This window comes from Grammomys surdaster, unplaced genomic scaffold (assembly GCF_004785775.1).
Source record: "Grammomys surdaster isolate TR1022 unplaced genomic scaffold, NIH_TR_1.0 242, whole genome shotgun sequence".
NCBI lineage: Eukaryota > Metazoa > Chordata > Mammalia > Rodentia > Muridae > Grammomys > Grammomys surdaster.
The window spans coordinates 3,227,717-3,249,229 of NW_021604687.1; the positions used below are offsets into that span (position 1 = coordinate 3,227,717).

Genomic DNA, 21,513 nt, shown 5'->3' on the forward strand with positions numbered 1-21,513 from the left:
GATAGTCTACACTATGTAGTGTAGTCCTGCATTACAAAACAAAGTGGCCCTTGAATTCTTCCTCTGTTCTTTTGAGGCAAGAACCAAATTTGTTAAACATGGTCTATTTAGCTGAGCTCAACATTTCTCAATGATTTTACCAGAGTGGTAAGTAGAACTGATTTACCTGGCTGCTAGGTGACACTTTTGTCAAAGAAATAATTGTAAGCAATTAAACCTGGTCTTCTTTCCCAAAGAAGTTTAACTGGTTAGTTGGATCCCTTTTGCAATTTGCTCTTCATTTCTGCCATTATGTGATCTTTAATTACTACACAAGCTTAGATTTCTTGAGCTGTATATGAATCTTTTAATTAACTTTATATCACAATATGAAATCAGTTAATTCAGTTTTCTAAGTCAGGAGTTGATTTAGCTTTGCAATTACAAAACTTCCTTTAATTGCACTTGAGTATGGATGATCTTAATTTTCTTAGTTTTACTCAAAAATTGTATAGAGACTCATCAATACAGGTTATGTACCTGATCTGAAATGCTCCAAATTTGAAACTTTCTGAAAAATTTTGTGATATTAAAGTAAGTTTCAAAGTTTATTAACATGTTATATTGAAGATTTTTTAAATTAAATACACTCAACTGGTAAAAACATGCACATATTCATTTTAAAAATTTATTTGTCTTGCTAGTTACTATGAAAATATAAAACATCAGCAATAACAAAATGGTTTCATTTGTAGATGTTGCAAGTTAGCGAAAGGACAGTTAATAATTTTGCATACACCCTCATAATTTTGAGGAAATAGTCGTTTCCTAACATTCTCAACTTATCAAATAAATTATCTGTGGCTTTTAATCAAATGAAGATTGTTATAAGGAATATATAATTTTGAGAGATAAATTCTTCCTCTTTTCTACAAGTATATTTGTATTACGTTTCTTCCACTTTTTACCATTAATATCATGTGTTTCAAGTTCCATGGTCATTGAGTGGGTTTTTTGTGTACAAAGCTTTGCTCTGGTCTGGCTTCATACGATCAAAAAGACTCCTTTCATTTGATGCTAGCAGTGTTCTCCCTTTGGTTCAGGGACTCACTTCTTCTAGAAGGGGTATAAATCCTGAAATCCTAAATCTTTGCCATTTCCTAGAGAGCGAAATGAAGTTAAATGACACGTCATTGAAAAACCATTTATGTGTCAAAAACTTGGTCCTCTTCCCAAAATAAAAGAAGAATTGTTCATTGGGAGCCAAGTGTATGTGATCACGGCCTGGGAACATGAATTCAGGTTACTCTGAGTGACACGTTCTATGGCAGATCAATTATTACATTTTAGACATATGTTTTGTAGTCACAGAACAAGAAAATGTTAAAAATGAGTTCATTTGCAAAATATGTTGGTGGGAGCATAAAGTAGGTGGGTTACAGCAAAGATTACAAGTTTTACTGTGAAATTCAGATGCTATCAGAGATACTGTTGGATTTGGGTTTGATGGGAGCTATTGGTTGACTATTAACTTAGTTAATTAATACATTCCAAAGTAGTTAACTTGTATTCAGAAGGATATCAGTTCAGATACAGCGGTGGGATGTAAATAATTGGCAAGGCCACTAAAGATAACCCAAGAAAATCTGGACTCTCAATGAATTTCTTAAAATCATAAATGTTCTAATCACTCACTCAGCCTGCAAAGCATTAAAACTTACCTGATTGCCAAATAGATCTTGTGCGGGCTAGTTTGGTGTCAGTTTGACACAAACTAGAGTCTTTTGAGAAGAGAAAGCTTCAGTTGAGAAAATGGCCTCCACCAGCTTATGGATATGCCTTTAGGGCATTTTCTTCTTTGATGATTAATGAGGAAGGGTCTATATCACTGTGGGAGGTACCAGCCATGAGCTTGGTAGACCTGGGCACTAGAAAACCCATGAAGAATAAGCCAGTAAGCAGACCTCTTTAATGACTTCTAAATTAGTTCCTGCATGGAGTTCCTGTGCTGATTTCCCTGCATAATAGACCATTATCCAGAAGTGTAAGATGAAATAAACAAATTGCTTTGGGTCATGGTGTTGTACTAGGACAATAGAAACCCTTACTAAAAGAGAATGTCTATCAAGACCTACTCAAGAAGATTAGGGAAGTAAGGAATGCCCTCTGTTGCCATCATTGTTGGCAGCCAGGCACATTACAACTGGCAAATAATATGAGCTATTATTATATTAAGGCTACATCTCTTAACACTTAATGGCAGTATATGTTAGGAAGCTTTTGTGTATGTGTGTGTGATGTATGTGCAATTGCATTCACCTGTGTGGACGGAGACCAGAGACTGATGAGGTGTCTTCTTCATCACACTCCACCTTCTTCTTTGAAACACCATCTCTCACTGACCCTGGTGCTCCACATGGTCAGTGCTGCCCAACAAGCTTCCAACCTGATTCCATCAACCCAGTTTTGGACTTACAGAGTTGTGCAATAGCAGCTCTCATGCAGGTCCTGGCGATCTGATCCCTTGTTCTTATGTTTGCATATCAAGCCCTCTCTCCAGCCCCTAAGAAGCTTTTTAATAGCAAAGTGTTTAAAGACTAGTAGCTTGCCAAGATTTAGCATATAGAAGGATATACAAGCAAAACATTAAAGCATCACATGATACTCACATTAGTGATGGGATTGTGAAGTTCAGTGGGGAGCAGTAGAGTTTATTTAAACATAGATGGATAACAGGTGCTATTTGAGGATTCCGGGGAAGGGAATGAGACATTTTAGAGGAAATTCTTTGACATTACTTTTCTGGACAATTGGTAAAAGCTCTGATTGTCCCCAAATCTCCCTATTCTTTGTGTGTTGTAAATATGATTTTTATCAAAAATAGAAATTTCAAAACACAAGTCATTTGTGAATTGATTGCTTTTCAACAGATCTGTCACCTGCACTGTCATGTCAGGTACCTGAGGAAATAATGTAGTTGGACATTCCTCTTCTCACTTCATTTTGATATCTTTCTTATACTTCTGAATGGGAAAGGTACTTGTTTTCTCTTCTTGTTAATTGAAGTACTTGGAAATACAAATTTCCAAACTGGGCAGAGGGAAGGGAATTCACAGCTTTCCTTTAGTCTGTGAACAGATTAAGATTAAAGTAAAAAAGAAATATTGGAAAGATAAATAAAGTTTTATATTTCCACTTTAAAACCGCTGTAAAAATGCCTTATAACTAGATTTACTTTGAGGTGTAAGTGGGGAGAGAAGAGAGAAAATTAAGTGAGATGGATTTACTTTCTTTTCCTCCAGGTCTTGAGTGGTTCTCTGGGGTCATATTAGGCATTGTGGCAAGTTTTCCTGATATTTAGTGTCTACTCTATTTAAGTTTTGCTTATAAATGTTGCTCATTAGAACTAGAAGACAAGGCCCTTAAGTTACTCACACTATCTAATCTATACTTGCACAAGAATGAAGGGAAATGCCAGAGGCTAAGTGATTTGCTCTGGCTCACATGGCTAATGAGGGGCAAAGAAGAGAGGCATGAACAGTGGCTCTCCTGTGCTGCTGCAGTGTCATCCCTGTTGCTGGAATATGTGCACCACGTGAAACTATGTTCAACCTCTTTGTAGGTGGGGTCACATGCCAAACTCTCTGTAAGTGAGGCCCTTTCTTACTGCATTATAGTCATCTAAAATACTATAGGTTTTTGGGAATCTAAGCCAGGTTATCTTTTTGAAAGTAGGCAGTGATTGATTATCTTAACAGTTGACAATCTCAGAAAGTCAGGAATGTAAAGGAAATTTTTCCATTCCTGTGATTTCAAAACAAAGCACTTTCTGAGCCATGGACTGTACTTATGACCAGTCTCTCTCATTGTAGCCAATGGTCAGATAATATGGGTTTAAATGATTAAATACAGGTTTTCTCTCTGCAGCTTCTAACAGCTGAGGAAGCTGGATTGCTTATAGGGCTTATGTGTCTCTTTCCAGCGATAGGAGCTTTTGGTTAATCTATTCTCCGACCTTACCTTATTTTAAGGAAGAGTCTGGAGGAAGTATTCCCTAAACGCTTTAGATGAGTCAAAAAGTCACTCATCTTCTATGTATTTAATATGTTTCAAGGAAGGAAGAGCTGAAATACACTTAAAAAAAATAAAAGCCAAACATGAAAAGAAAACATGTGCATTTTTGTTTTTGTTGTTTGTTTAGTTCTGTAGCTAAGGTGAAGAATAGACAGTCTCTCCCCTTACAGAGCTTATCCTCTGTCCTCGAATAAGCAAAGTTGTAATTTAAACTTACATTGATTTAAAAAAAACTATGCAAAGGCCACTAACCCAGCACTAAGAGAAAACAAGGTACTAGCATCTGTTATCAGTTAGCTGATGGACAGATCATTGCCATTGCTTTGCTGATAGATAGGTCATTGCCTCAGCTTCTAGGCCTCAGATATCAAGTGACTAGATTGTAAAGTGATAATTCTAAGTCACCATTACAGGCGTTTATCTTTTCTTCTTCAAAATTTAGATGATCATTCATCAACTAGAGCACTGTATAACAAGGACAAATATGGGCATTTTGGAAGGGAGAATTTGGGAAAGATAGTAGTTAATAAGAAAGGTTCTTGGCAGATTGGATTCAGGGTCTTGTGGCACTGAGACCTGTATAAGGAGGCACACATCAGCATCCAAAGTTCTGTTTCCTCTAGAGCTCAGAAACAAGTAGTTGGCTGACAGTTCCCTTGAGTTTACATAATTTCTGGGTTGTAAATATGTGCCTGCTCATCATCGCTTGACTCATCCTTTCCACAAGCATGCACTGAGCTCCTCCACTGTGTCCCATGGCAAGAGAAAGAGGATTCGAGGAATAGCCAGGCTTAGTGTGAGGAAGAACAATCCAAGTATTTCAAATAGGGCTTACAACGGTAGAAAGTGAACAGCATCCTGGCCTTTGTTTGTTTCCAGGGGCTTCATAAATCATTTCCTGGAGAAGGGGAAACAGTATCCCTGCTGACATTTAAAAGCATAAATGTTTCCATAGTACTTTTTAAAAATAATAATAATAATATTAAGGTGGCTACCAAGTTATAATAATCAGGTTTACTAAAGATACTTCTATTTGAAAAATTAATTAAATTGAGTTCATAAATCTTTACATTCACAACGAAATACTTTGCACTTTAATAGCTTTGTAAAACTAATATAAATTGAATGATATGCATTTTGTGTAGAACTGGCTTTATTTTAGATTTGATATATGCATACATCTCCATGTTATCTTTGTATCAATGGCAGAGATGAGAGAGGGTGTGAGACAGTAGAAGTATAAAGCTATATTTGTTTGTTTTAAAAATTATCACAAAGGGAAACCAGCTTTACAATGCTTTATTATGTATCTTTATTTCTTTTACCCATTCACTTTGAAGAAACATAGATTAGCATTGTTCATATACATTATTTCATAATACAGTATTTTTTCCTTTTCTTGTAATGGCAGCTGTCTTTCTAGCAGACGCTTTTAATGAATTCATTTGGCCCTTGACAATCGGTCCAGGAGTATCTTTTCTAGGACACTTCTCCCAACTTGTAGCACCAGAGCTTGGAATTTCAACATGACTTTTGGGTGACCTCAAACAATCTACTGGATTAGAGATTTTTTTTTTTTACGTTTAACTCACACGTGTCCCACCTCAGTACTCTCACTCTGATGGCTTGTAACTATTATAGACATAAATCTAGTCTTCATTGTCAAGGAGGACCTCAAGTTCAGTGCTTATAAAGTAAGTCTTCTATACTTTGCTTATTTTTATGAAAAATGTTTATTATAAATCTTATATTAAGATGTCTCACTCAGACTTTCATCTTTCTTTGTGAAATTATAAATAAATAATATACATATTTTTTTCTTTATCTACAGAATCTTGTGGAAGCTGCTACTCATTTGCCTCTATGGGTATGCTAGAAGCAAGAATTCGTATATTAACCAACAATTCTCAGACTCCAATCCTGAGTCCTCAGGAGGTTGTATCTTGTAGCCAGTATGCCCAAGGTAAATGTTTTATTTCAGAGCTGTTATGAGCTGTTTAGTTGTGTATCAGCAACTATCACTGGCAAAAGTAAAGATGTGGCATAGCAGAGAAGAACAGTGTCTATAGTCAGAAAACTGTGGTATGAATTTGTGCCCATCACTTATCAGTAGACAGTTTCGTATGGAATCTACTGCATCCCACAGCAAGATGTCAGCACATCATGTGAATACTGCAATGTTACCTAATGGTGCACAAAATTGTAAAAAGCAGACATAGACCTTATTCAAAATAAATTTGCTTGTGAGCAAATTTATCTTAGGAAAATAATACGACTTTTAATCATCATAGCTTTAGATTCCAAACATCTCTTTCCACAACTCAGTTCCTACTAAAGCTATAATATTTATTTGTTTATAAGCGAATTTAGCACTTTGTCCTTAGCCTTTCAGAACAGGCTATATTGAAGGCTCAAATAGGATTTAGAGGAAATACTATTTAAGATAATACCATTTTAAAGTTTTCTGATGTCAGCCTAGATGTAGGCAGTGGAAAGTTTCCCAGTCTCTAGTAAATTGCTGGTGAGTGACTGCCACAGTGAGATTTTCATTGTCTCTGAGATATTACATACTGTATTGTGATAGTTAGGCCTTTGGAGGCTGTAAGATATCAAAACTCTCCTTATGCTCATGAAGTATACCATTAGGCAACAGAAACAGAAGTTAAATAATTGTAACGATGAGAGGCTATGGGTGGTATGTATAGTTGTACCAATGAGAAGAGGGAGATGGGAGAAGTCTGTTAGTAGGAGGATCTTAAGGAAGATTTGCTTGAGGAGCGGGGAAGTGTGTGTGTTTGTGTGTGTGTGTGTGTGTGTGTGTGTGTCTATTTGTCAGTAGTAGTACTCACTAAAATGTTTTTATGTGAAGTACCTATTCTAAACCTCAAGGATGGTGCTGTCACTATCTACAGTTGACATGTAAGTAGAAGTACAGAGACGTTAAATGGTGTACACACTATTGGATTTGAACCTACTTTGGGTTCAGGGCCTTCATCACTCAATCACAGTGCTAGAGAAGCTATACCCATTATTAAGTGTTAAATAAGTTCCTGTTAAAGAAATAGGGCTGGGGATTGTTAGATGAATTTCTAAGGAAGGAAGAATGACATGATATTTAAACACAGAACAACTTCCAGGGAACAGGAAAAAAAAAAAAAGCAGGGCATAGAAGTTGTGACTGCCATCATCCAACAGAAGTGGAATAATGATGTGTGTTTGCATTCTTAGGTTGTGATGGTGGATTCCCATACCTCATTGCAGGAAAGCATGCCCAAGATTTTGGGGTGGTGGAAGAAAGCTGTTTTCCCTACACAGGCACAGATGCTCCGTGCAAACCAAGGGAGAACTGCCTCCGTTACTATTCTTCTGACTACTACTATGTGGGTGGTTTCTATGGTGGTTGCAATGAAGCCCTGATGAAGCTTGAGCTGGTCAAAAATGGACCCATGGCCGTTGCCTTTGAAGTCCACGATGACTTCTTGCACTACCACAATGGAATCTACCACCACACAGGGCTGAGCGACCCTTTCAACCCCTTTGAGCTGACAAATCATGCTGTTCTGCTTGTGGGCTATGGAAGAGATCCAATCACTGGGATAGAATACTGGATTGTGAAGAACAGCTGGGGCCCTCACTGGGGTGAGAGTGGCTACTTCCGCATCCGCAGAGGAACTGATGAATGTGCAATTGAGAGTATAGCCGTGGCAGCCATACCAATTCCTAAACTGTAGGACATAGTTCCCAGTGTTCCATACAGGTCTTTATCATTCAGAGTAATTTAGTCACTTGAGACTTTTCTGAGGCAATACCACTAGGTATTCTTAATGAATTTTGCCTTTGAATTTAAAACCATGTTTTTTTCTTTTAATATCCTCCCCATCAACCACTGAACTACTTTTCTTTCTAAAGTGCTTGGTTAAGTAATACTTTTATGAGCAGTAGTTAAGTTGTCAGATATTTTTTTTGCTGGTCATTTACAATGCAACCAGTTGTTTCATTTTTAAAAATCTATGTAAAAGTCCAAGCTTGTTTTTAATCACATAAATCACATGAAAACATACCAAAAATGGTTAATTTTTTAAAAAGAGTTTTAAATAAATGTTCATGTAATCAGTGCTATAGAATTTCTATGTATGTTTACAAGAATTTTTGTCACTGACTTCTTCCCTTAGAAGCGTTTATGTTCCATGGAAGTACTTCCTTTATGGAGAAAAACCTATGAAAATCTTTTGTGTATAAAACAACTGAGGGAGAAGTGAAGATTCATCAGCTGCAAAAGTGCTTGCTGGGCAAGCATGAGGACCTGAGGTCAGTCTTTAGGATCTGTGTCAGAAAAACAAGAAAGATATGCTGACACACTTGTAATTCTAGCACTAGGGAGACAGAGACAGGTAGATCCTTGGAGCTTACTGGTCAACCAGCATAGTTAAAGTAGACAAGTTTCAATGAGTGACCTGTGTCAAAATCAAGTTAGATAATGTTCCTAAGAAGCTATAACCATGGTTAACCTCTGACCTGCTGGCTTCTGTACCTGCTTGGGCTTCCATACAAACATGAACATACCCTTAAATAAGTAAATAAAACAGCACAAGGCTTTTTAACCTTGTCAAGGAGTATCTTCTGGCAATACCTGGTGAACCCTAAAATTCATACAGGAAATAAAAAGGAGTTTTTACAATGTCTGTGTGTTGAAACTGTTTCTTGTTGTGTCTTCTGTGTGTGTAGAAATATAAATAACAGTTGCTTAATGAGTAAAATATTAACTGTGGAGAAATGAGTATCTCTTTGGGACTTCAGTGGATATTTCCCAATGACGTGTAATTGTTCTGCTGATTAAATAGCTGATATCTATTAAAAGTAATGTTCAGGGGAATTAGGCAATGTCATTGGAGTGCCACAATAATGTGACAAACCAGATGCATCCTGAGGCTCAAGAAAACCAGAGCAGTCATATTACCTATGCTCCTTACACAAGTAAAAACAGTAATTTATACAAAAGGCAAAGAACATCATCCTGAGTCTTGTAGCTAAGAAGTGATACAGTCATGACTGAAACCCATTAATGTTGATTCCATTTTCCCCAAAGTACCTTAGAGCACTGAGACTGTTAGGTATTCACTTAAGATATTAGCTGTGTGCTCAAATTATTTTGTATTCTGAGTCTTAAGAGTTGGTATGTTAAATCTATATAATTTTATTTGTTTTGAGATAGGGGCTCTGTTTGTAGACCTGGCTACCATGAGACTTGCTGTGTAGATCAGGCTAGCCTCAAGCTCACAGTGATCTACCTGTCTCTGCCTCCCAAATGTCTTTTTTTTTTAATTGTACTTAACTAAAATAGCATTTTCTCTGCCCTTGAAGGAAAATAACACTCTAGAAATGTGCACTGCGACTTCATCTTTTGTTATTTATGTTGATGAGGTCTTCCGGCTTGCTTGTTTGCTTTTTGGTGTTTTGAGACAGGGCCTTACTATGTAGCCAAGTCTGGCCTTTGACTTATAATCTTCTTGACTTTGTCTCTTTTGTGTAGGGTTGTAGATTTGCTTTGCCAAACCCAGGTATACTGAGTTTAAAGTGCAGCTTCTTGAACCTCCTAGAGCTTGCCAAAGGTCTTTGACATTCTTGTGTTGATATGGAAGTGAATATTCTGCCACAGACAGCTAAGGGCATTACATTGTTGGCCTCCAGCAAAATATACAGTTTTTGTGATTGTTGCTAAATATAATTTTATTCTTATATAATGCTTTGCCTTTGTGGAAGTCTCTGTGCAGTATAAAGTAAAATCTCTCACTTTCATTAAATACTTCAGTAAATTTTTGAAGATATAATATAGATTGAACATAACTGGCTCTGGGCACAACTTCTTATAATCATGTTGAGTTGAGAACAATAGTTTGAAGAGACTCAAACTTTTCAGACAACAAGAGGAATAGCCAAGAACAAGAGCTCAAGTTATTCTGTGCTCAAAATGAAGATTAGTCTATACTGGGAGGTAGTGTTTTGTACAAGACAGATAGCATCTCACTCCAATGCAGTAGTTAATGGAGTTCAGTAAAGACAGCTTGTAAATGGCATACCATCTTTCAACACTAAGCCATGCAGCAAAGGTCTGTTGTCTGTGGACTGTTTACAGTAGTATCAATAAAGCATACTAACATAGTCTGCTGACACTGAGCCCTTGAAAACCTAGAATGAGCTCTTTGGTTAAACTTTCCAAACAAAGGCTCAGAAAATTTCCAGAACATGTCTATATGATGAAAGGGTGAAGTTAAAGTGGGCATTTTAACTCTGGCACAGCCCAGAGGTATAATATCTAGAATCCGCTGGTTCTGGTTGATATTTGTTAAATCCTAGAAAATTTCATTATCCTGTCTATGCATTAGTTTCCACATCTGTGAAATACATATTTTTTTATTTTACTTTTTAATCTTAATGCACTTTTTGTTAAAATAGAAGACACCACTGTCCCCCTTTCCTACCTCCAGCCTCTTCCAATTCTCTCCCTCCAACTCTTTCCACACTCCCCAACTCTTAAATTGGTAACTTCACTTTCTTTGATCGTTATTGTTGCATACATACGTTTTTATGCATTAGTATATATAAATACAACCTGCTGAGTTTTATTTTGTTATCTCTGTGTATATGATCTCAAGGTTAACTTGTTTATATTGGATAATCCTTTTGGAGTCGCATTTCTGAAACTCCAAATTCTCTTTCCCAGAGCAGTCATTAGCTGTCTATAGTTCTTTGTCTAGAAGTAGAGTCCTTGAGTTAGATTTCTCTCCTAGCTCATTAGCATGTCTGTTGATATTGCCACTGTTTAGTCTTGTTTCTGCAAGCATTTCAGTGACAGATTTCCACAGCTGTTTTCCTGGTAGTCTGACTCTTCAGTCTTCCTACCCAGTTGTCTACTGTGCAATTTCCCTGAAACCGATGCAGGAAGTGTGATGTTTCTTACTGTGAATTCTCTATTTCTAAGGTCTTATCCTAGGGCATGAAAGGGTTTTCATTTGACTTTTAAATTGCACTTGTGTGGTGGAGCACCCCTTTAATCCCAGCACTCCTAAGGCAAAGGCATGCAGATTCTGTTGATTATGAGTCCAGGTACTCAATGTAAGTTCCAGGATAGCCAAGGTTACAATTGAATAAACAAAGAAATAAATTAAAATTAGACTTGCTATTTTGCTACTTAAATTCTTGGCCTTTCACCTAAGATCATTTTATTCAAGTAGGGAAGGTAAAATAGATTTAAATAACTCTGTTTCTCTAGACATCTGAATTGCCTGTGGAGCCCTATCTGATGTCTGAGCACTAAACTCAGGAACTGAGTAGAATTTGAAGAGAAATAGTTACCTGCTTCAGACAGATTTCTGAGGCTCAAATGCTTTCTTCAGTACATACAAAGCATTCATGAAAGCCCTGGGCATGCAGTAAGGACTGTACAAATACTAGTTACCTTTCAACCTGTCTTCCTACAAATTGAACTTTTAAGTAATTTTGCTATGGGGAAGAGCTAAGATATATTTTATAAACAAAAAGTCTGTTATGGAAGAATTTATGGGAACCCACAAAAAGAGCAATGAAAGAATCCACAGAGACATCTTCAAAAATCCCTTAACTTAGGGAAGGAGATGCTTTTGATTTGAATTGGTTTGTGTTACTTTTTGTTGTTGTTTTGAGGTTTTTCCAATTTTGACCCTTTGATGCTTGCTCCTACCCATGGGAACAGAGTAAGTGTGGCAGTAAGGAGCTTTGGAAACTGGCGAAAGTGTTACAGAGCAACATGGAATCAGAGCAAGCTAAGGTTAATCTAAGATTTTCATAACTTTCCTTCTTAGGTTCCAACAGCATTAAGTAGACTCTGAGATGATACATTGTAGTACTGAAGCATTTTCTAGCTCGTGTTTGTCTTTGAAAATAAGTTGGCCTTAGTGGGAGAGGAAACACCTAGCCCTGAAGAGATTTGATGTGCCAAGGAGGGCTGATGGTGGGGAGGGGTATCCACTCTCTCAGAAGAAAGGAGAGTGGGTGGAGGGATGTATGAGAAGGGTGCGAGGAGGAGGGTGGAGAGAAATCAGAAAGTAAAATGAATAGGTTAATTAATTAATGAAGGGGTTTATAGGAGGTGAAATAAAAGGCCTGAGGCAGTTCCTGACAGAAAGGCAACTGAACCTCAATGTGTTCAGAATTTTCAAATAGTTTTTATAAACCTTATCTGGAAACACATTTCTAAAATCTCACAATTTTCTAGCTCTCACAATTTATATTTTGTTTGAGGCAAAGTGCTTCAAGTATATTCAACCCATAGATGATACTTAGAAAGCTTAATTGAATGGGTTTTCTCTAAATAGGCTGGTATTAATGTTTATATTTTTAATGTTATAAAGAAGAAACTTCCTGAGCAAAATTACAGGGCTTGGGGAAAAGGAAATGGAACAGGGTGTAAATTGCTTGCTTCACAGGCTGAGAACTAGATTTGAATCTCTGGGATCCTCATAAAGACCTGATGTGTTTTTTTTTTTTTTTCTGCTGGAGTACTACCCAACATAGAAGCAGAAACAAGAGAGATCCTGACTCAGACAAGAATTGATGTCTGAAAGTGATCATCCAACTTCCACATATTTTTCATTACACATGCATTCCTGCACATACACAGATAGATAATAGACAAAGTACATAGATAGATGACATAAACTAAAATTGAATATATGTGAATATATCTATGTGTATGTATACATATACATAGATATAATCTTTCAATATGTATATTTCAAGTTTATATGACCTTGAAATTACAGGTTGGTTCCTGGGCTGCCATTGTACTGGATGAAATATTAGCTGGAATAGGATGACCTCATGGAATCCTAATTCTGATACAAAGTATGCATGCACCTGAAATTGCCTGGGCAGTACCATAATTGAACCTCAGCCAACCTTCTGGTCAGTCAAGCCACATTTTCTGCTTGGTGACAGCATCAAGAAACATGAAAGATATACTGGTCCTAGGACAGAAATGCAACATATGCTTTGGTCATTTTTTTTTCTTCATGAAGGTATTTATCACGATCCCTTCTGCCCAGCGACATTTAAAAGTAAGTTGAAGAACTCATTTAATTTCTCCCTTTCCAACTCTGAGCTTGTCAAGTTCATGCACTTTTTAAAGTTTTGAACTTTGTTTCCTAAAGGACTACTTGTTTGTAGAAATTCTATTTCATAGGGAGTAAAATGGCAAAAAGACAGTTAGAAACTTCAAACTCCGTATATTGAGGGGAAAATTGCAAACCTGTCCCTTCCTCAAATGCAAAAAAAAAAAAAAAAAAAAAAATCTAAATAGTTGGAAATTCTGGCAATCAATTGTAAGGAAATACATTGAAGAAATACCCTGCCCAGAGGTAATGAAGGGAAGGCTGGGAAGCCCAAGCTGTGCATTAAAAGCCATCAGGGAGAATTTTTTTTTCTCTAATGTATTTTCCTGAACTGTCAAACATATTGAATAGTCTTGTTGCAGCTTAAGATGAAGGATACAAATGGATGTTTTAGTATCAGATTTTTATACCCCCATTCTATTTGGCACGGCATGAGGGACGGAGACCTAAAGTAAAAGCTGTAATTTCCCTTGAGATTGATTGCTGAGCCATCAAGAGAAGCTGACACTGTTCCCAAGAGAATGCAGACATAGTTCTAGTTCTTTGGTTTGAGATTCACTTTGGGAAAGAGGATAAGTCAACAGAAAGAAAAGGAGCAAAGGTAGCACTGTGCCATGGATGGTCATGACCTTGGGAACCAGGCCATCCTGGTTCTTGAGTTTTGGGTTCTCTGATGCTTTTGACCTCTGCTTTGTTCAGTCTTTGAAGGAAAAGGTTTAGGTGTCAGCATCTTTGATTATTGAATGTAACACTAATAATATCGATTTTCAAGGGTTAAGGAAGGGTTTAAAAATGGTTGGCAAATTACATGTGTAAATGTACGTATATATTAGAATAAGTAAATCTAAGAGAGGATAAGAGTAGGAAAGTATGACTTAAGTCAGAAACTATGTTTCAGAGACTCATCCATTATACTTAGAATTCACTTTTCATCAATGTTTCCCAGCTAGAGATCAGCATGTTCTGTTCCTTGGGATCATTTAGTAATGTCTGTAGACACTGAAGGTTGTCACAGTTGGGAGAAGGGAACATGCATGCTCCTGTACCCTCAGTTGTTAGAGGTACGGTATATGAGCATGGGACAATGAGAGGACATTCTTCCACATGGAGAATTGTCTAAAGATAACATCAACAGTGCAATGTTGAAAGGCTATGTCCACACACACACACACACAAAGAGAGAGAGAGAGAGAGACAGAGACAGAGACAGAGACAGAGACAGAAAGATAAAGAGGCAGAGAGAGAAACAAAGAGAGAGAGACAGAGAAGAGACAGAGAGTTCATTACCACTTCTGGCCCAGTAATTACTCCTGTACTTATACATTATAGTCATGTATTTAATAATTTTTTTATAGAATTAAATGTCAGTTCCCTGCCATTTAAGAGAAAGAGTGAAAAGAGTGAAAGTGTGGAGCACTTGAATTCGTTGCCAGCACAATTAAAAGACCAGAGAACATGGAATTTACTTCTAATCCCAGAGCTGTGGAGACAAAGATAGCTATGTGCAGCTCTGAGGCTCACTGGCTAGTCAGCCAAGCCTACTTAGCAAACTTTAGGTCCCAATAAGAGGTCTTGCTGCAAAAATCAAGATGAATGGATCTTTAAGAATAGCACTGAAGTTGACTTCTGGCCTCTATACACACAGTACATCCTTAAACACATGAACGCTTACAGAAACTTAAAGGCACTTGTGTGGGTGAAACACAGACACACAGACACAGATACACACACACACACACACAGAGACAGACAGAGACAGAGAGTCAGAGTGAGGAAGAAGAGGAGGACAGGAAGTGGAGGAGGAGGAATAGGAAGTAGAAGAGACAGAAGCAGAAAAATTGCAGTAGATTTTACTTAAAAGGAGCATTTGAGGGGGCTGGAAAGATGGCTCAGAGATTATGAATACTGCCTGTTCTTGCAGCATACTAAGGTTCAATTTGGAACACCTACATGGTGGCTCAAAAATTGACTGCAACTCTAGTTTCAAGGTATCCAACACCTTCAGGCTTTTGTAGTCACCAAGGATATATATGTCACACAATCATCCATACAAACAAAAGACACACAAACTAAAAGTAAATAACTAAGGAACACTTTTTAGGCTATGCAAAATTTCCTCTAGAAAAATGTATATATTTATCTTACATTTTGAAAACAACTCCAGAATTCTCATGGAAACGTGAACCTGAGTGCAGCAAACTTATGTGTGTACAGGTAATTTTTCTCCAGCCAGTAGCCATCTCAAAGGTCAGAGACCTTCATTGTTATAGGCAGGAAGAAATCAGTGGGGTGACTTGGCCAGTGACGAACAGGAAGCTATAGTGAGAGGGCTCGTCTTTAAAGGGAAATCCCACCGGACATCAGAACCTATTTGGAGATTAGGCTGCTCATTTATTTCTTGCGTCTTAGTAGATCTTCAAGTCTCCAGTCTTTCTTTATTTTCTCTAAGGTTGGGGTGCCCTTCTGCTATTTTCATCTCTAGAGTTAAAGCCAACTGGAAAAGCTTCACCACATTAGCAATCCACATAAGTACCATTCTCATCCTTGCCCTGCCTTGGACTTAGTCATTTTGTGCTGGGCCTGGACTACCCATTACATCTACAGATGGTAGCCATGGGAACCTCACTGCTACCAAAGTCTGCCCCCAGAGTGTGCTGTTGATTATTCTGACAGCCTTACAGCAACTTCACACAGTGAATGCTTCCAAATGATAAATTATATTCTATTCTTTCAAACAATTAGTCCCGTCTTTATAGCTAATATTGACACCTCCCATTCACAGAAGTCTTACAATGATATAGATAAGTCCTTTGCATACAATGTCATTCTGCATGAAGTTTCTCTTCTACAAATAATGAATAAGACCAATTAAGTAACTTGTCTTAAATATCAGTGCTCATACATTTACATGAGATTTGAATTCACCCAAAGGGTGAGAGCCAAGCTCTTAACTGCTCTATAATTTCTATCTCAGCTTTACCCATGGTGTCAAGCCCTGGTTCTGCTTATTCTACATTAACTTTTGTCCACAATTTTATACTTCTATAAGCCATGAGAGAAGATACCTTTAGCACTATAAACAAAAAAAAATAATTTTTAAAAACTAATAAAAAGATGGGCAGATTTCTGGCACTACGACAGAATATCTGAAACTAGGTAATTTATGATGAAGGAAAAGTTGTGAGACTACATATTTTGTAAATCTTAGATTATGGTAAGACACCTATGTAAATTCATCTCTGGATAGAAACTGTCACAGAAGCAAGTACACCAGCATGAACAAAAAAACAGGTAGGTTTTCTTTAAAATCATTCACTTTTTTTGGTAACTGATTCAGTCCCATCCAGATATTCATGGATGAGTGCTCTGCTGTGATCAAATATTCACCTACTCAACCCTCCTCCCAAGGTGGGGCATCAGCAAGAGTTTTGGATGAGACAAACCAGATCTAACTCATGGCAGTCGGCCAAGGAAGAGAGTGTAAGTCAGAAGGGATCTGGTGAGAAAGGGATGTATAACTTTCTAAGAAATATAGGATATTCTAGCTGACCATTGCAAAAGCAGAAGAACCATTTCCTTTTAACAAACATTTACCAGAAATGTGAGAGTGATTTGGCAGATTTGATGCTGAACAGATGTGCACCAACTGCTGTGAACTTGAATAGAAGATTTTTGTGTTTATGTGTGTGTGCTGTGTACTTAACCCTCCTAGGGGATTATATGATTCACCATGCAATAGCAGAGGAAGTATGAAGGGCAACACTTCTTCTTATTCACTGACTATGCACACAAAATATGTGGAAGGTCTCTCTGTTGTATTTTACACTCCTCAGGGTGTTGCCAGGGGAACAGTAGCCAAGAGCAGTCTCTACAAGTCTCAGTCTGGGCAAGTTGTAATTGCCCTCTGTTTATTTGAACCACCCACCTGCTGTTTGGAGTAATAAAATAATGAATACAAAGGAGCCCTAGAAGTTCTTTGCATGCATTTTTATTTGTCATTTCAGAACCTTTTAGCACAGAGAGTACTGGCTTTCAAAGGCATCCAGAAAGTTTCTCTCATGGGAAGCATCTCTGGTTTTGTTTAAAAAAAAAAGTTATACAATGAACCTAGTACTATTTATGGTTTTAAAAGTGTTGGAAAACCTAGGCTTCTAACAAGTATGAAAGGAAGCAATACTTAATATTGAAAATAACTATGCCACCAATATGACATTAAGAACAGTTCACATTTTATATAGGGGAACATGGTGCTGTGTTTTGTTATGTAAGATGCAAATGGATTTATAAATGCTTTCAAAGGGGCAGGAAGATTATGAAAGACTATGTTCTCTTTTGGTTTTGTGTTTTAAATGGCTTCATTATAAATAACAGAAAATGTAATCTAAATTGCATGCCAAAGGCCTTTGTCACAATAATGTGCAAGTTTTTCTTCCTACACAAAGAGTCCCCACCTTCTGCAAATATCACCTTAATCTTCTCCTCTGTCAAAGGCTAGACCTCTTCAAAGAAGATCCTTCACTGTCTCACTTTAATTTCACTCCTCAGACTATTGAAATCTGCCTGCCTCCAGGTCATTGCTTTGAAACTGTTCATATTAAAGTAAGTAAAACCCTCTTTGTTGCTGGAAACAGTTTTTTGGGGTTTTACTTCAGCAGTTAATATTCTGTAGCCTTGCAGTCAGCCCTACCTTGTATCCCAATCTCCTGGTCCTTCCCCTGTTCCTCAAAATTGTTGTTTCTTTAGTTTCTATATGATTTTCCCTTTCCTTCTCTTCTCACTGTCCCTCAGGGAGCCCACTCATACTTAATATATATTATTTATGTGCTTGTGAGTTCCAGATCTGGCCTCTGTCCCTAACGCATTTGTGTTAATTATCTGTTATGGCATAATACATCTCTTAACAAATTTTAGTGGCTTAAGTCAGGACCTATTTGTTTCCTACCCATATCTGTGGTTAGGAATTTTGGCACAGTTTTCAAGGGATTCTTGGCTTTCTGCCTATCATGAAACTGCAATTGAGGTGTGAACTTCTGGTCTGTAGTCTCACTTGCAGGCTCAACTAGGAAAAGCTTGCTCAGATTGAAGTACCAATCCAGTAGTTTGTAAGTAATTGGGCTGAACAAGTTCCTTCCTGATGTGTCAGCTTTCTGTTTCTGGAACAAAATACAAGAGAAAATCTGCTCAAACAAGGACAGATTTGTTTTGGCATTTGGTTTCGGTTCATAGTCATTTGGCTTTGTTGTTTGTGGGCCTTGATGAAGTAGAATTATTATGCTAAGGAGTGTGTGGGGAGTAAAGCTGCTTACCTAATGGTGGGTTAGAAGCAAGGATAGCAACACAATGTAGTTCTCACATGCATGTAACCATGAACTCTCTTCACTTCTTTCAACTGTGCCTCCGTTTCTAAGTTTCTAACACTTGCCAGTCTTCCATAAAATTATGAAGTCATCAAGAGATTAATCTTTTGATAACATCACTGCCATCAAGAGAAAATAAATTTTCTAAAGTCCCAGTTCTGAAAACAGTTGCATTAAGGGTAAAGCCCGCAGCACATAAGCATCTAGGAACCTTTCATTAGTTGATTAACTGATTGATTGACTGATTGATTTTTGAGATATTGATTTTTGATTATGTAACCCAGGCACCACTACACCTGGCTTAGGAGACATTTTGGGTGAAAGTCATAGCTTTAGCCTTTGCTATGGGGCAGAAGGCCACCTTCCATGCCTTGCTTCATGGGCCTCTCTGCCCACTGAAGTCAGCATTATTGATGTATATGAGCTGTTAACAACACAGCAAGCACCTACATAACAAGGCAAGTTTCATAATCTTTGTGACTTGATTATAGGTTATAGATATATACTTTAGATTATATAACTATAGCTCAGCATTTTCATATTCTGTTGGTCAGATGCAAGTTACTCAAGTAGTCTCCCAAGAAGTAAGAGACACTAGGGCACGAGAAAAGGCTGCCTTCTGCAACTATACACAAGATACCATACTCTTCATCTTGTAGAGATAAAGGTCCCTTTAGCTTAGCAGGAGTTGAAGAGATGGCTTATTGATTAAGAACATTGGTTACCCTTTCAGAGGACTCAGGTTCAATTCCCATCACATATCTGGTGGCTAACAAACCATCTATGATTCCACTTCCAGGGAAACTTATTCTCTCTTCTGGCTTCCTAGGGCTCTGACATACATGTGGTACACTGACATACAGGCAAAATACCCATATACATAGAAAGATTAAAAGATAAAAATTAAAAGATTGTGTTAGCAATATAAACTATGAAAATATGAACACATTTGTACCCTATCTCCAGAAAACGTTTCTTTCCATCTCTTTCATGTAAGAGCATCATCATGTCACAGTACTTGAAATCGGAAACAAAAATATAAAGTAAAGGGGACCATTCAAATAGAGCAGCAGTTCTTAATCTGTGGGTTGTTACACATTTGGCCAGCCTCTGTCTCCAAAAATATTTACATCAAAATTCATAGCAGTAGCAAAATTACAGTTATGAAAAAATGACATAATAATTTTATGATCAGGCTAGCCCTTCTTGTCCTGGGAATACTTTTATTCCTGCCCATCGTGTTCAAGCTTATCTTTAACAATATCAACATGTTGGCAGCCAAAGTACATGGCTTAAAGCTGAAAATGGACCCCCAGACAGAGTTATTAAATAACTAGGCTGGCAAGCCAAGCACGAGCCTTACCAACCTAAGACAGAAGTACATTGCCTTTGATAATGTATATTCCATGACAGGTAAGGAAGGCATTCTTGTCAGAATGACTTAAGACATGCTCAGTCTTGTTAACAAAACAAAAAAGGAGGAGAAATGGAGAGCATTTGGGACTGCTTGGCAACAAGTTGACATGGGCCAAAGACAAAGAAAGGGGCTGCTTGGCAGGAATATGACATTGGCCAAGGACAAAGAAGTAGGCTTCAAGCAGGAATCTGGCATTAGACTAGAACAAAGAAGTAATTTCAGGTAGGACTCTAAATTGTAGGCTACTTCAAAGAAGTAATCTCAGGCAGGAATCGAAATATTAGGCCAGAACAAAGAAATAATTTCAGACAGGAATCTAAATTTTAGACTAGAACAAGGAAGTAGGCTTCAGACATGAAAATGACCTTGGGCTAGGATAGGGAAGTAGACTCAAATACTTTGGTCATCCTGATAAGTCTTTAGAAACAGTAATCATGGGAGTGTTCACATAACTGGCTTTAATGCCTTGCTTTTTCTTTGACTATTTGTGTTTATTGTATTGCTTGTTCCACAACTACTTGCATCTATTGTATTGCTAGTCCCTCAACCTAGAACTGACTTTATTACATGCATGTAATCACAATGGTATAAAAGCATAAAGGAAGAGGGAGTATAAGATAGGGGGTTCTGGGGAGGGGAAATGGGGAATGGGGATGACATCTGTATTGTAAATAAATAAAATATCCAATAAAAAACGCAAACAAATAATGTAAGAAGAAATAGCTTGCCGTGGAACATCAGCCATGGTGATCAAAAACTTAAAACAGTTGTGTTTGTTCCCTGTAACTGATATCGATTATTTTTACAAACATCTTTTGGGGGCGCCAAATCCCTTGAGGATACTTGTGTACCATTATATAACTTTCCAAGCACTTTAAGTCATTAAAGGTTTCATACCAGTTCTCAGACATTCAGATGTATCTTCTATAGTATTGCCATCTCTCTGGGGCTTTGCTAGCCCACAGGGTATGAATTTATGAAGAACAAAAAATGGATGCTATGGAGCTATTTCAATTAGTAAAGTGCTTGCCCATCAGTCATGGGAATCTGAGTTTGACCCTCAGAAAATATGTTGAAAAAACCCTTACCTAGCATGGTGGCATGTGCTTGTTCTTCCAGCACTGGGAATTGCCACAGGTGGTTCTCTGGGTCTTGCTGGCTAGTCATCTTGGCAAATTCGTGGCTAGGAAAGACCCTGTCTCAAAACAAATAAGAAAACCAAGGTTGATGGCAACTAGAATAACACCATGTGAAGTTGATGTTTGGCTTCTACATATATCATATGTACAAAAATGCATGTATACCCATACCCACAACACACTTAGGACCACACAAAACACACAGTTCGTATATATGCATGCGTGTGTGTGTGTGTGTGTGTGTGAGAGAGAGAGAGAGAGAGAGAGAGAGAGAGAGAGAGAATTGCTGTCCTTTCTTGACAACTCTTAGCTTGAAATTTTTCCTAGATCACATGAGACTCCTGTTGCTTTCAATGTGAAGTTGCTGTGGTATTCTTCTAACAAGCCCACTCTTTCTCTCT

General features: G+C 37.6%; 1 protein-coding gene across 1 annotated transcript in view; it reads left to right on the forward strand.

Moving 5' to 3' along the window:
* Ctsc (cathepsin C) overlaps window positions 1-8,735 on the forward strand; it is a 32,035-nt gene extending 23,300 nt beyond the window's left edge. The window contains exons 6-7 of the mRNA XM_028774633.1: window positions 5,885-6,016; window positions 7,282-8,735. Coding sequence (XP_028630466.1) covers window positions 5,885-6,016; window positions 7,282-7,784 — 635 coding nt within the window. The 3' untranslated portion in view covers window positions 7,785-8,735. The remainder of the gene's footprint in view (window positions 1-5,884; window positions 6,017-7,281) is intronic.
* The last annotated feature ends 12,778 nt before the right edge of the window (window positions 8,736-21,513 follow it).